Source organism: Colletotrichum orchidophilum (assembly GCF_001831195.1).
Source record: "Colletotrichum orchidophilum strain IMI 309357 chromosome Unknown Scaffold_193.1, whole genome shotgun sequence".
NCBI lineage: Eukaryota > Fungi > Ascomycota > Sordariomycetes > Glomerellales > Glomerellaceae > Colletotrichum > Colletotrichum orchidophilum.
This window is the reverse complement of record NW_019173149.1, coordinates 1-14,924: the sequence shown is the minus strand read 5'-3', so window position 1 is coordinate 14,924 and position 14,924 is coordinate 1. Positions and strand designations below refer to the sequence as shown.

At 56.6% G+C, this 14,924-nt stretch overlaps 5 protein-coding genes across 5 annotated transcripts; 3 read left to right on the top strand and 2 right to left on the bottom strand.

The window, feature by feature from the left end:
• Positions 1 to 108: 108 nt before the first annotated feature.
• Positions 109 to 600, bottom strand: CORC01_13444 (uncharacterized protein; the record flags this gene model as incomplete). Its single annotated transcript, XM_022625061.1, has 1 exon — positions 109 to 600. One exon carries the CDS (start codon positions 598 to 600, stop codon positions 109 to 111), a length of 492 nt encoding a protein of 163 aa, XP_022468417.1.
• A 1,364-nt stretch (positions 601 to 1,964) lies between these two features.
• Positions 1,965 to 3,792, top strand: CORC01_13443 (uncharacterized protein; the record flags this gene model as incomplete). The annotated part of the gene is made up of 3 exons (XM_022625060.1): positions 1,965 to 2,002; positions 2,179 to 2,399; positions 2,549 to 3,792. 3 exons carry the CDS (start codon positions 1,965 to 1,967, stop codon positions 3,790 to 3,792), a joined length of 1,503 nt encoding a protein of 500 aa, XP_022468416.1.
• Positions 3,793 to 8,796: 5,004 nt separating this feature from the next.
• CORC01_13442 (uncharacterized protein) lies at positions 8,797 to 10,275 on the top strand (the record flags this gene model as incomplete). Its single annotated transcript, XM_022625059.1, has 2 exons — positions 8,797 to 8,907; positions 8,989 to 10,275. 2 exons carry the CDS (start codon positions 8,797 to 8,799, stop codon positions 10,273 to 10,275), a joined length of 1,398 nt encoding a protein of 465 aa, XP_022468415.1.
• Positions 10,276 to 11,116: 841 nt separating this feature from the next.
• CORC01_13441 (uncharacterized protein) lies at positions 11,117 to 11,714 on the top strand (the record flags this gene model as incomplete). The annotated part of the gene is made up of 2 exons (XM_022625058.1): positions 11,117 to 11,513; positions 11,575 to 11,714. The coding sequence occupies 2 exons, from the start codon at positions 11,117 to 11,119 to the stop codon at positions 11,712 to 11,714; spliced, it is 537 nt and encodes a 178-aa protein (XP_022468414.1).
• A 495-nt stretch (positions 11,715 to 12,209) lies between these two features.
• Positions 12,210 to 14,693, bottom strand: CORC01_13440 (elongation factor G; the record flags this gene model as incomplete). The annotated part of the gene is made up of 2 exons (XM_022625057.1): positions 12,210 to 12,264; positions 12,343 to 14,693. The coding sequence occupies 2 exons, from the start codon at positions 14,691 to 14,693 to the stop codon at positions 12,210 to 12,212; spliced, it is 2,406 nt and encodes an 801-aa protein (XP_022468413.1).
• Positions 14,694 to 14,924: the final 231 nt, after the last annotated feature.

Sequence of the window (14,924 nt, the reverse complement as noted above, 5' to 3'; positions counted from 1 at the left end):
GAGGCTCAAACACTCTCTCTCGCCGAAAGAGATGGCAATCAAGATCGTCCTTTCTCTGAAAGCCGCCTTCCTTTTCCCCTGCCTACAAGATCTACTTTTTTTTTTTCTTTATCTCGCCCGGCACAACACCATACCACCAACTTTCCTCGCCAGCGCCTCCCTCGCCTCCAAGATACCCCTATCTGTAGAGATGAACAGGCACTCCCCGAGCCCGAGCCCCTTGACGAGACCAGTCTTACTCGGGAACCCCCTGACGACGAGCTCGAGGTCCTCGACGTGGACGTTGATGGGCCGCGTGGGCTTGGTGACCATGGTGAGGCCGCGGAGGACGGGCTCATTGTTCCAGTATTTCAGGCCGAGCCAGAGGCGGCGGGTGGCGACGTTGGCCGAGGTGACGGGTTCCGGGTCTCTGCCCATCTGTTCCGGGGCGGGCGGGGTTGGGCCCCCGCGGTAGAGGGAGGAGATGAAGCCCGAGCGGTGGAGGGCGAGGGCGAGGTTGAGGTTTTGCTTTGTGTTTGTGACCGAGGTCATGCCCAGGCGGGCGCGGGAAGCGTTTTGGAGGTGGGAGCACATGTTGATTACGTTTGTTAGGCCGCCCATTGTGGATTTGTTGGGAGGAGCCTGTAGGGCTCGCGGGGATTATGAGGGTGTCTTGGTTTGGGGTGGATTCGGGGTCGGGAGTAGAGGTCGTCGTCCTCGCGATGCTGTGAAGGGACAGTTGTTGGCGATTTGAGTTGACGCAAAGCCGGGCGCAATTGACGGGCGGGAGCTTGCTAGGCTGATGTTAATTGACAATCAATTCGGCGATTTACAGTTGTGAAGGTTTCGAAAGGAGTGTGCGTTGCGCGTCGAGCTGCTCCAGTTGTACCGCGAAGAATTACCCGTCACCTAGCAATCAAGCCACAGGGAAGCTATCGCCAAAATTTTGGACACGCCCAGCCCAGCCGATGTCGAATGATGACTAAGATGGACAGTACATTGGTACCTGGGCATCTTGAGAAGGAGACTTCCAAAGCGGCCAAGCCAAAACCGGTCCGTGCTCCACGGCGGCGCACTTCGGACTCCACCCCGTGCCACTGCCCCCGGCCGGAGCTCATGATTGGTTGTCCCCAACGTCCTGTAAGCGCCGAGTTGACCACTCGATGCGACCACCTGCAGCTCACCACCCTTGTACTTCACAGCGGACGCAACGCAAGCAAGCCCGGCACGCGCATGTCTAGTCTGCGAGAGCTCTGGGACTTGGAGGAAATGGCGGGGATTGGGTTGACGGGCGCGCGCCGGCGGCGTTGCGAGGTCGCAAAGACCCAAGGTAGAGAGGTCTTCCTTTTTGTTACTTGTGGTTTGTTTGGTTTTTTTCCCTCATGCCACTGGAGGGTTTTCTTTTCATGAGGCGGTCTGGCTACCGAGTGGTACCAAGATAAAAGAGAGGAGGGCTAGAGGTTATTGGGTGGTTGATCACACGAGAGGGACACGGAGAGAGGAGACCTTGGATCTTTTGGATCCTTCTCGTCGTCGTCGAGATTGGGTTTGGTAGTAAGCAAACTACACAAAACCTCGACACCTCGGCGCAAAAAAAAAAACGGTCCATCCTCCCCCCTTTCCCTCGTGCGAGACTCTTCTCCCCTTATTTCTCATCTTGTTCCTGAAATAAACCAGGTGCCACACACATCTCCTTCAATTTCGCCCAGTAACGAGCTTGTTGGCTCTTCCTGCTGCCGCCCTTGGCTACCTTTATCTTTTCTTGGGAGGTACTTGACCGAGGCGGGGTAATAATTTACCAACCCAAAAAATTTGCGTTGCGCCTCTCTTGTGCTTGTCAATCGGATCATCGGCCTGGTGGGTTTGGTCCCGACCCCTTGGGGAGAGAGCAAGGAAGCTATTCTTGGAGCTTCTTTGTTTGGCATTGTTGGAAGTTCGGCAAGGTCGGAGGGGGCCGCTCGCTTTCTGAGCAAATCCACATTGAGATGGCGACCCGGCCGGGAGAGGAAAACGTTGCTACTCTGTGAGTTTATTCTCCTGTTGGTTCTCTTTCCGACAACGTGGTAAAGGAAGGTCAAGAAGCGCAGCAGCTCGTGTTGTCTCTCCCAATTACCTGACCTCTCTCGGTCTTTCTCCTTCTCCCTCCCTCTCTACACCCAACCGAAAACGACGTGGATTTGCGGCTGTATACATATAGAGGCACAAATCTACACAAATGAAAATGGCGGCTGACTGGCCTCAAACCCTCAACAGCTTCGGAGACGTCCACTACTTCTACGGCCCGCCGACCAGCAACCCGCCGCACCACCGCTTCGACAAGGGTTCTTACGTCTACCTTTTTGAGAACGCAACCGACCGCCGCGCGCGCATAGAGATTGCCAACCAGCCCGGCACAGAAGATCAAGATGCTTTTGACGGATGTGCGTACAAATTATCTTTCTGCTCTCTGAGCTCCATCTCTAGAAAGCTTGAGCTTGAGCTTCAGCTAGAGATAGAGCTAGAGTTAGAGCTGGATCTGGCGCAATATCACGGGAAGCAGCTTCGCTAATCAATATTCATAACCTCACAGTCCTCGACAAGACGCACGTCCGATACTCGTACAGCCACCAGTGCATGGTGACCCTCATCGTAGGCGACACGACGGACCAGATGGAATGGCACCTGCCCACCTACGACCCCCAGAACCAGAACAAGTACCACTACAAGCTCCACTCGCTCGACATTTACTTTTGGAAAGCCGAGGACGCCCTCCAGTTCGTCAACGGCATCCGCTTCGTCCTCCCGCCCTCCCAGGTCGAGATTCTCGACGAGCCCCAGCAGCAGCAGCAGGTCCATCAGGCCCAACATCACCAAACGCAACACCAACCCGTGAGCTCCGTAGTCCAACAGCTCGAGCACGTCGCGATATCGGACCCAGCGTACGGCACCCCGAGAGGCGCCCCCGCGCAAAACGGCTCAGGCTTCGCCGGGCCCCCGACCTCGGCCGTCGCGGCACCGCCCGCCCAGCAGCAGGACCCTCAACAGCATCAGCAGCAGCCGGCGAGCTTCGTGCCAATGGCATACAACCCCGCCGCGCCCGCCGCACCAGAAACGATTCGACACAGAGAAAAGACCCCGCCGCCCGAAGACGGCGTCGCCGACCCCCTGGCCGCGGCAGTCGCCTACGACGCGCAGGCCCCGTTCTCGCCGGGCTTCGTTCCGCCGCCCGGGTTCCAGAGCGGACAGGGGATCGGCCTTCCTCCCCCGCCTCCACCGCCACAATTCGGCGGGCACCCGGGAGGTCAGCCTGTCCTCCAGCGCGCGGTGACGATGCCAGCACAAGCCGTGCACGGCGGCGGCCTCGCGTCGCCGGGGCTGGGCAATCCGTACGGGAGCCCGTTCCCCTCCTCCCCCGGGTTCGCGCCGCCACCGCCCCCGCCGCCGCCTCAACTTCAACAACCCCAGCCGGCAACCCCTCAACCGCAGCAACCCGCCGCCGTCGCCCACGCTCCCCCGACCCCGCCCATCACGGCGACCGCCGCCTCCGCGCCGCCGGGGGCAACGGCACCGGCGCCCATGTCACCCACGCTGGGCGGATTCTCGCAGTACTCGTATAGCATCAGCGCCGGCGCGAACCAGCAGCAGCAGCAGCAGCAGCAGGCCTTTGACTACTCTATCCATCAGCAGGCGTATAGGCCGACGGAGATGGAGGCGAGCAAGCACAAGGCGTATACGGGCAAGCAGGACCCGTCGGGCAAGTTGGAGAGCAATGTGGGGAGATTGGAGAAGGGCGTCACGGGGATGTTGAGAAAGTTTGAGAAGAAGTTTGGGTAATGCGAGAGGAGAGCAGGAATTTGGTCTCTGCACGGGAGATGAGGGCAAGGAAGGCGGGGGGGTTCCTCATTGCCGATAACTTTTCTCTTTTCGGAGTTCTCTCTTTTTTTTTCCCTTCTTTTTTTATTCTCTAATTGGGTATGGCAGGGTAATGAGACATTGAGTAGAACGCGTCTTTATGTGCCCGCCGGGTGCTCTAATCAATCGCGTGCGTTGTCAACCACTTGGTCTTTCGCTTGGGTGAGAAACTTCGCCAGCGACCTTGCTGCTACCCAATTAACCCGCCGGGACAATGCTATTTATGTCACAATCATTTTCCAATGACTTAGGCGGCTTCATTCAATTTTCACCTTGGAGAATCCAAGGAGAAACCGCAGAGTCTGGGGGACTGGTGAACGAACACTCACTCTTGTCCCCCCCCCCTTCCTCTTCAACAGGAGGGGATCCAGAGTAGTTACCAGTAGTGCAATCTAGTTTATAAACATACATTTCCAATCACAATCGGGGGCCTTTGATCATCGCTACCCCTACTTTCTAGACTGCCATCCATTGCAAAACTGTGCTCATAACGCTCATAAGGATGGATTCTGGCCGCAGTTGATGCATTCAAGCAGCCAGCCTCCTCACTACAATGGTCGGAAACAATCATACATATCAACTTCCACAAGGCGCGACAAATTGCAGTGATATTGAATCAGATGCCGGAAGAAAGACATAAACAGCTTGGAAAGAAGCAGCTCTCCTGATAGAGTGAGGTGTTGATATTATGGGTTACGGGTTGTCCCATCATTGTCCATCCGTCCAGTCTGATTTAAAGATGAGGATGGAAACACCTCTCGGTAGCAATCATTCGCTTCTGCCTCAATGCGCTGTGTCAGCTATCGACGAATCTCGTACCGTCTTGAACGAAACGTCTATCTATGCGTCGTCCATAACCCTAACCAAAACACCAAAAGAGGTCGTAGTATTATCTACTACCTATCATCGATCCAAGTCTGATTTTAGTAGGGGTAGGCAGCCACGTTAAGCAAGTGTATCCGTCTGGCTGATATCAATTGGATACTCTGCCACCTAACTTAGATAGGCAGCAAGCAGAGCAAGCAGAGCAAGCAGAGCACGCCAATTTCACAGTATCGTGTAGATCGGCAGTTATATTTCATGCACGGATGCGATCTACAACGTGGTGGCCTGGGATGAATTTGCGACATTTGGGGGCCGGAATGCTGCTCTGTCAGATCGAGCTTCTCCCAAGTGGCAAAGCGAGGAGGCTTCTTGGTCTCGGCATGCGGTGACAGGTTGGTAGGATTCATAGCACAGAATTTAATGCGTGGTGGTGAATCCTGCGAGCTGCAGCTGACAGTGGACAGGTCTCCGTGCGACAGCGGGATGGGGCTGCCAGGTGTAAGGGCTCTCTCTGCCTTGCTCTGCACCAAGGAGAAGAATACCTCTCTTTCACCTCTGATTTTTGTGCCCTGGTTCCCCTTTGGACAGTCGGCCAGCCAGAATATCAAAAAAACACACCACAATTCGTTCTCCCTGAATGAGTTGACAGAGCGGGACCAAGCCTCAACTCGTATAAGTCAGGATTGTGGCACGTTGAGAGAGCCGATTCAACGTTGCGCCGCCTTATCCTTGATGCGGAATAAATCCAGATTTCGCGCGGGGGGCGGGCTGGACGGCGCTTTCGAATGGCTGACGGAATGGGCCTAACTTTTAGGTCGTCCGACCCGAGGCACGGCCGGCTGCCCTACAAGCGACTGCTGCTGTGCGAGATGGCCGGTTGTCGTTCTCCTGTCAGCGCTACTCACGAAGGTGGACGAATGAGAGGGTATCGCTAGGCGATTGGGTGGGTTAAGACGGCGTATAGCAATGTCTAAGACAGCAGGTGCATCTGTCTTAGACTTGCATGATAGCTGGGCTTTCGTTCCTGAATAGCGTTGCGCCTTGGAGAAAGTCTTGATGTTTCGTGCGTCTGTCCTAGTGCCAAGGTGTTGATTTCGCAACCGTGCATCAGATGTAGAGGGAACGGCATGTGAGGTATGTCTTCGAAACGGGCTGCAGCAGCTTTCGTGTGATGATGAGGCACCTGGGCTGATCTGATTGATAGCGAAGCCTGCGCTGTGCGCTGGAGTAAGCTCACGCAGCCCCTCCCACCCCAGCCACATGGTCATCATGATGCAGATGAGGCAGTGCGAGAGACGGCGGGGCATCCCTGCCATTCCTCAATTGGCTCGCGAGCTGCCAGGCAGCCCCAATATTGGCGGTTAACGTTCTCACAAGTCACAGCCGAACTTGCCTTAGCTGTCCCGGGGAACCCTGCCTTGTCTGTGGGCTTTGGCAGAACAGCAGATGAACGTTGATCATGAGAGGGGCAGCTGGCGGTGGCTGGTGGGAGCCGTTCTAATCTTTCATGTGCGTTGATCCTGCTTGGTCGTCGTTGCACAGTTGCTGGGCCATGATGCTTGTTGCTGGAAATAGTATACCAATACCGGGCAGAACTGGAGAATATACTGGGCACACACACGGCGCTCGACTCCTCTTGACCAAGTGGGTTCAATTCAATTGAGAAGCATAAGCCAAATGGCGGCATGGCAAGGCGACTGCATTCCTGAGCAGGCCCCTGCTGATGCTTAAATTTCGTGACACGGCAGGCGACGGAACCGAAATCAATGCCCTAGGGCATGAAATCAGAAAAGGGCCGGCAACAGCAACGTTTTGTCAAGGACAGATGCGATGATTTCGTCGTCGTGTGGAAGAGAGCGTCTCGTCTGATGTCACTCGTGGATTCGAGTCAAGACCGGGAGGTCGATGGAGCAAGCTGATCGGATTTCGACCTTTCGTGGACCAAAAGTTCAAGGGTCGAATGGTACCGTTGCAGTAAACCGCAAGCCACATGGACAGGCTGCCGCCGCGATGGGATCGCCAGTGACAATGAAAGCGCCAATGCTGTAGCCTGTGCGGTGCTTCAGTTGACCACTGACAAGACTGGTGCCAACACCAACACCGCCCTGGGCACCGCCTCACGCCCCGATAGTCTGGGTTGGGCTGACTGGAAGTTGGGGACCCTGGGTAATATCTGACGTAGCGACCATCATCTCGAATCGCAAATGTGTCGTCCTGATTTGGCTTTCGGACTCCAATGGATGGGCGGCGGTGCGGTCGATGGAATCTTCAGTCCCTCGGTGTAGCTCGGAGGAAGATGGGTTGATTCCATTCAATTTCCTGTTCGAAAAGCGATTGATTGATAAACAAAAACAAGGATCATTGTTTGCTCTTCGTCCAGCTCGTGTTTGCCAGTCGTCTGTCTGGTCTTATGGTCACATCATTTAGACATTTTTAGTACCGAGATTGTTCGCTGATTTGGGGTAAAGTCAAATCACGTCGTACTTTTGAGTTTTGGTTGTTTAGTTGGTTGGTTCATGGTTCGGCCGGCCTGCCATCCTATGTCAACGGGGAGCGGCATTGAAGATGGTCCGGATTGTCTTGTCTGGTATCATTGACAGCGAGTCCCAGTGGCATTGACTCGAGCCCGACCCGCGGGGTCCAGTGCAGCTGCATGCGTGGAAAGTGGGAGAGACTCAGAGAGGGGGAGGGTGGACGCGACGACTTGAATCGTCTCCCACGAGTTGCAACGGGATGGGCGGCGCACAGCAACGTGGAACGTTGAGTAAGGTAGGGTAGGTACTTGTGTAGGTTCTTGAGAAGGTTAGCGCAGAGATTCTTCCCGCCGCCGGCACCCACTAAGGAACATACACGAGCAACGCTAGAGTAAGCTGAGAGGCGGCCCACCTCGAAAGGTTTATCTCGCGAGGTACCTGGTTCCTCACGCTGGAGTAGGTGGCAGATGAGGTACCTGTGAAACGACAACCGCAGACTGCGATTGGAACAGCAGCTGCAGGCCCGGCCCAGGCCCGGCCGTGGCCAGCTGCAACAATCCACTTCTGCATCCTGCTCCAGCTCATGCCTCCTGCCTCCCGCAAATTGGAAATGCTCTGCTCCTGCGTTGCGCTGAGGCATCCGCATCCGCATCCTCGTCTTCACCCGCAACATCGACCGCGACATCAGCCTCGACTCCGTCTTTTCGCTTTTCCTCCCCCACCTCCTCCCACCCTTCCTTTCTCTGCAACCAGCAACTCTCCATCTTTCTCCATTCCGACATAGAGACTGGACTTTACTCACCCAACATCAAGCCACCGACCCCGTCATCCTAATTGCCGCCTCCAACACGCTTATTACGGATACAGAGTACGGATACCCATCTTGAATGCTTTACTCAGACGACGCCAAAGACATTCGACAGCGGTAATCCGAGCCAGCAACGTTGCTGCTTCTCCTTCATCCGCTTCCGCCTCCGCCTCCCTCCTGCACCGCGACCAAGACCAAGCACGCAAACTCAAGGGCAAGGCACCGACCTGCTGCTCCGTGCCTCCCAGCCTCACTAGCTCACACCCTTCCCGGATCCATCCTACCCACTCACCCACCCGAAAGGACCCTTCGTCGCTCACGACCGCCCGAGTCCCACTGCGCTGCACTGCGCTGCGTACAGAGAAGAGGTACAACCAGTGTACGTACATCTGGACCCGGACCTACGAGGTTGACCGTTGACCCTGTGCCAGTACCACCACCGCATCGCTACTACCAACCTACACCTTGCCTGGACCTGGTCCCGTCAGTCCTCTCGCCTCACCTCACCTCATCTCACCTCCAACCGCCAAACCAACCGACTGCTGCTGCTTTCCTCCTTCTTTCTCTCCCATATCACCACTCGCCTTCTCCCACTTCCACAACACATTGCCCGTCGCCCGCACCGCCTTACGTACCCATAATCGCTACCGCAGTCACCGAGCCTCAATGTCCCAGTCCTGACGCTTCTTATTCGCTTTGCGCAGCTGGGACGCCCCGCCTTAATCCGCCTTGCCGTTCACTATCCAGCGCCTCTCGACCTTAAACCGCCGACCCATCCGTTCCGGTCTTCAATCGTAATACTGTCGCTCGTTTCACACAATGTACCTCAAAATGCGAATACCACTCGGTCTGGCCTCCAGTTCACAGAATGGACCCCCTGCGACGCTGCAACGCCGTGAAGAAATGGACGGAAAGAAAATCACCACAATTGTAAGTGACGAGACATGTGAAGGACTCTTCCCTGTCCTCCGCCACCTTGGACTAAGCCGCTGACGCCAATCGCTACTCTAGGTCATCCTCGCTGTACTGGTCTTCCTCATCTTCATCGCCTTTGTCATTTTTTCCCTCCGCGCATCTCGTCGCTCTACTCGCGGCAACAATAAGAAACCCCGCGGCGGCGGTGGTGGCGGTGGTTTTTTCAAGTCAATATTGAAAAACGGCGCCGGCCGAAACAGATACCGCCAAGCTCAGGATGTAGACTCCACCTCCACGGAACGACTGACTGACCGCCGGCGCTCCCGCCCCTCATCTGTTGCGTTCGATGCCTCGGCCGATCAGTCGCAGGCCGACGCTCGCTCCCCCAATAGCGCTGTCAACCGCAATACCTCGATCCGCTCGATTATGACGCTACCTGCTTACCGGCCTGATCCGAACGAAACGGAGCAAGTCCTGGGCCGCGAAGGCGAACGCGGTGGTGTCGATGTTGTCATCGAGTATCCCACAGAAGAAACAGAGGAGGGTCTGCGTGATCAGGAGATGGAGGCTCTTTACCAGATCCGCCTAGCCCGCCGTCAGGAGCTTGCTGAGAGAGAGGAACGGAGACTAGAGCGCCGGGATGCTCGGGAGCGTGGTGACTTTGTAGCTCTGGACAACATCCGGTTGAGAGCCCAAACTGCTACCAACAACAGTGTTGTCGCTGCCCTCCGCGAAGAACATGAACGCCTGAAGAATGAACGTCAGAGAGCTGTTTCCAGTGTTTCCTACGCCGACCTTGGCGTTGCCCGTCACGACGGGACTCGACTTCGAGCCAACAGTAATGAAAGCGAGAGGATGGGGTTACTTTCGGATTCCGCCAGTATTGCCGCCACCTCCATTCGATCCGGCGCCGAATCAGCCACGAATCACAGGAGGGGCAGCTCCGTAATGAGCATAGAAAGCGACCTCCCTTCACCAGGATTTACTGCAAGGACACGGGCAAATTCGCGGCCAGATACACCCCGCCTGGATACCCGGTCAGGTTCCAGTCCGGAAGTCGTTGAAGCTGACGTGGGAGACGCCGGCATGCCCATCTACTCTCCACCTGGTTATGACGAAGTCTCGCTTAATGACGAGCGATCCAGGAGCAATACTCCCCAGCCTGGCACTGAGCCCCCGCCGACCTACCCTGGTCCTGCCCAGCAGCGGGCGGAGAGCATTGCATCAAGCATGGCCGATTTGGCAGCCGATGAGCAAACCGCGAATGGCTCTGCAGACCAGCGCCGGCACTCAGGAGTGCCACGATTACCCAGTCTACGACTGCAGCAAGTGCCGTCAATTGTGATAGAACCTTCCAGCGCCAGACCTCACGACGATAGGTGACGGCCCAGCTTGAAATCGTGCGGACCATACTCAATCTGATGATTACGGCTGAAAGTAATGAGCCTGTTACAAGCGAATGAACACCTGGAGGTTGTTTTGTTGGTACATAAGAAATCTTGAAGGGCGAAAACACATACATGGTGGATAGGGCGCTTGCATTCCTGAGGCAAGGCCTTGAATCTCGTTTGTATAATAGCTTTCCGGCAAACCGGATAATGGCGTTTGGCGAATCTCGTTCCGGATTAAACGAGTACAAAGGATACCAAAGCGAGTTAGAGAAGTTGCTGCGCCATACATAGTAAGAGCCTACGCGCTCAACGTACCAATGGCTTGTCATTTTTCCTCTACACAAGAGAACAAACAATATTGGCTCTGGCAATCGCGTTGTGATTCACGGTTATCTCAAACAAGGTTAGGGAGGTGACCTCGTGCCCATGCTCGAGCATATGCATGGTAGGTACCGTAGATGGGGTTACTACTGCAGCCATATACGGAAATCCGCCTTCGTCAGTCTATTGTTGACCCCCACTTCCATGGAGAGGTGGCATCCAGGTGGCATCATGATGCTACCCTACTTGATGCCAGTGTTCTCATTCCCAGGCAGTACATGTGATGGAAGAAGTAAACTGTAAGTAAATCAGGGAGGGAAGGTGCTGCAGCCGTCGACTACTTGGACTGCGACGACCCGGTCGGTGCCTTCCTTGAGCATTGGCAGCTGATGTGTTTCGCCAGCCAAGTTTCGGCCGTCTCCTCCAAGACTCAGAGACCATCAATCGCTCCTGCATCTCCTATGAAACCTCTCTTTTCGAGACACACACCTCAAGACAGTTCTGTAAAAGCCATGTCCTCCACGGGAAACCTGTCGCCAGCAAGCACCAGAAGCAGATCAACGAGCCTCCGCAGTCTCTGGTCCGGCACCCAGTCCACCCTCAAACGCATCCTTTCTACCGGCCTCAGCCAAAGTCAACGAACGCCCTCTTCGCTCTCGCGGACAGCCTCGAAATCCGAGGGCGGCAGCGTCGTCCGCTATATCATCACACTGCCCCCCGGGCCCGCGCCTCCAAACTCGCCGCGATGCCTGCGATGCCTGCGATGCCGCCGCCTCGACAGGGATACCATCGTTGCGATCGCGTGTCCTCCGGTGGCTGTCTATCGCGGGGCGGCAGACCATCATGTGAATGCACGGGTCGGTCTCGCGGTGGTGTTGACGGTTATCGGATGGGTTCCCGGCGTGATTTGTGAGACAAAGGAAAAGAGTGGTGAAGGGGGGGTAAAGATTTTGCTGACAATGACGGGCAGATGCGCTTTTGAGTGCCCCTGAGAAGCCTGCGTCGCCGTATTACTGGCATACTAGTGAGAGATCTAGCTCTGCTGTCATCAAGCGTCCACGAAGACAGTTGACGCTGCCATCCAAGAGGCCGGTTAAACGGGTTGTCTAGGACGAGCAGAAAGTGACTGTACATGGCTAGAGATCAGCACACGTCTCACGAAGGTGCTTTTTTTTTCTCAAGCGCAGGTAGACAGGCAGCAGAGACCCCCCCAAAAAAGCCAACCAACGACCGGATGTGTGAGAGAAGACGAGGCTTGTATTGTTCAAAGTCTAGTTCTATCATAAATCGCATTACCCCTATACACAACCCTGTCTCCGTACAAGGTCCTATAGAAGGTGGATTTTTTCCTTACGTCCAGATTTCTACAAGAATCCTGACGTGACATTAGATATACATGTTTACATACGCCCGCCCAAGTAGGCGGGGACGTATGAGCCTCCGTCCCGTCTCGTGCGATTGCTCAAGGCCTCGCGGACGGGAAGGGGGGGCTTCGCTGTTGATACACGGGGCACTGGCGTGCCATGGTTGTCAGCACATTCCCGGATGCAAGTGTCAACCCCCCGCCCCCCTTAAAGGGAACGGGGGTTTTTATCGTCCGGTGGCTTATTTGGTGCGCTTAGCATCCAACTCCTTCTCGTAGTTGGCGCAAAGCTCCTTTCTGTAATGGTTGTTAGTTACCTATGGCCAGGGATACTATACTGCTAAGAGTAGTAGGGGGTTATCGGTGTCAACATACTGAAGGTGGGGAGGAGCGGCGGCGTAGTGGCTGAACTCCATGCCAAACTCGCCCTTGCCCTGGGTGGCGGCGCGGAGCTGGGAGCTGAAGCCGAACATGGCGTTCAGACTGCAGTCGGCGATGAGGGTAAAGTCCTCGGTGCCGACCTCGGTGTCGTGGATGGTGGCGTTACGCTTGTTCATGAGCATGATGATGTTGCCCTGGAACTCGTTGGGGGCGGTGATGGTGGTCTTCATCAGGGGCTCGAGGACCTGGCCGCCGGCCTCGCTGAAGGCCTTGCGGAAGGCCATTTGCGTGGCGAGGTTGAAGGCGAAGTCGGAGGAATCGGTCACGTGGGTGGAGCCGTCGTTGACAATCATCTTTGTGCCAATGACCTTGTGGCCGAGGAGGGGGCCCTTGAGGGCGGCCTCTTCGAAGCCCTTGCTGCAAGCCGTGAGGAACTTGTCCGGGATGGTGCCGCCGACGACCTGGGTCTCGAAGAAGTTGGCCTCCGGGTCGTCGTGGGGCTCGATCCAGCCGGCGACGCGGGCGTAGTCTCCGGGACCGCCGGACTGTCTGCGGAGGAGGAAGTCGTATTCGGTCTTGCGGGAGACGGTCTCGCGGTAGGCGACGCGGGGCTTGCCGGTCTCGCAGTCGACCTTGTACTCGCGGCGGAGGCGCTCAACGTAGATTTCGAGGTGGAGCTCGCCCATGCCCGAGATGATGGTCTCTTCGGACTCGTCGTCGACGTGCAGGCGGAAGGTGGGGTCCTCGCGCTGGAAGCGGTTCATGGCCTTGGAAAAGTTGTCGGCATCGCTGGTGCGCTTGGGCTTGATGGAGAGGGACATGACGGCGTCGGGGACGAACATGGAGGACATTGTGTAGGGGAGACCTCCGTCGGTGAAGGTGTCGCCCGAGGCGCAATCGACGCCGAAGACGGCGCAGATTTCGCCGGCGCCGACCTCGTTGACGTCCTCCATCTCATTGGAGTGCATGCGCACGATGCGGGGAATGCGGACCTTCTTGTCGGTGCGGGAGTTGAAGAGGTAGGTGCCCTTGCGGAGCTTGCCCTGGTAGACGCGAATGTAGGTGAGCTGGCCGTAGTTGTTCTCCTCGAGCTTGAAGGCGAGGCCGACAAAGGGGAGCGAGTTGTAGGGGACCAGCTTGACGGTGGCCTCATCACGCTTCTTGTCGAGGGCCTGGTTCTCCACCTCGGACGGGTTCGGGAGGTAGTCGCAGACGGCGTCCAGGACGGTCTGGATGCCCTTGTCGGCGAGGGCGGAGCCCATCATGACGGGGGAGAACTTGAGGGCGATGGTGGAGCGGCGGATGGCGGCCTTGATCTGGGCGTTGGTCGGGGTCTGTTCTTCCAGGTAGAGCTCGGTCATTTCGTCATCGACGTCGGCGAGCTTCTCGATGAGCTCCTGGCGCTTCTCCTCGACGAGGTCCTTGTAGCCGCCGGGGAGGACGTCGGTGGTCCTGACAACGGTGCCGCGGGGGCCCTCAAAGTAGTGTGCCTTTCTCTCAATCAGGTCGATGACGCCCTCAAACTCGTTCTCGGCGCCGATGGGGATCTGGATGGCGGCGGCGGGGATCTTGAGTTTGGTGTTGATCTGCTCGACGGCCTTCCAGGGGTTGGCGCCCATGCGGTCCATCTTGTTCACGAAACTGATGCGGGGGACGTTGTAGCGCTTCATCTGACGGTCGACGGTGATGGTCTGACTCTGGACGCCGCTGACGGCGCACAGGATCATGACGGCGCCGTCGAGGACGCGGAGGGCGCGCTCGACCTCGATGGTGAAGTCAATATGGCCGGGGGTGTCGATGATGTTGATGTGGTAGGTTTCCTCTTTTCCGTCTTCCGTCTTCTTCCAGTCGGCAAAGGTAGCCGCCGACTGGATGGTGATGCCCTTTTCTCTCTCGAGATCCATCGAGTCCATCTTGGCGCCGACCGAGTCCTTGCCGCGGACCTCGTGAATGGCCTTGATACGTCCCGAGTAGAAGAGGACACGCTCCGTGACCGTCGTCTTTCCACTGTCAATGTGGGCGGCGATGCCAATGTTGCGCACGCGCGACAGGCGCTTCGCCTCCTCGGGGCTCATCTTGGCGGCCACGAGCTCGGGGGTGAGGGCGGAGGCGTTGTCCTGGGCCAGCTTGAGGGCCTCGGCGGCGGCGTCCCTGACCCTCGGGGTCGTCGAGAAGGCGCGCACGGAGTTCTGGCCGAGCTGCTTCTTCCATGTCGTCGTTGTCGTGTTCGCCGTCGAGGGCTTCACGCTGGCGGCAAAGCTAAAGTGTCGTGCATCCCGAGTCTGAGGCTTTGCGCCTGCAAACAGACCGCCATTCGGCACTCTGACGGCTCGCGGAGCCCTCATTGTGACCAATGTATGTGCGGACAACAAGAAGGTGAATGAAGGGCAATGGGGAAGAATTACAGGAAAAGGGAGCCGGGATCCATTCGGGACAAATGGTCTGATACCATCGTCTAGTTTCAATGCATTTCCCGGTATACCCCTCCATGCTAGCAAGGACCTGCGAAATTGAGAACTGATTGGTACACGCGTCTGATGGCCCAGGTACGAAGAGAATTGATCCACTAACCAACG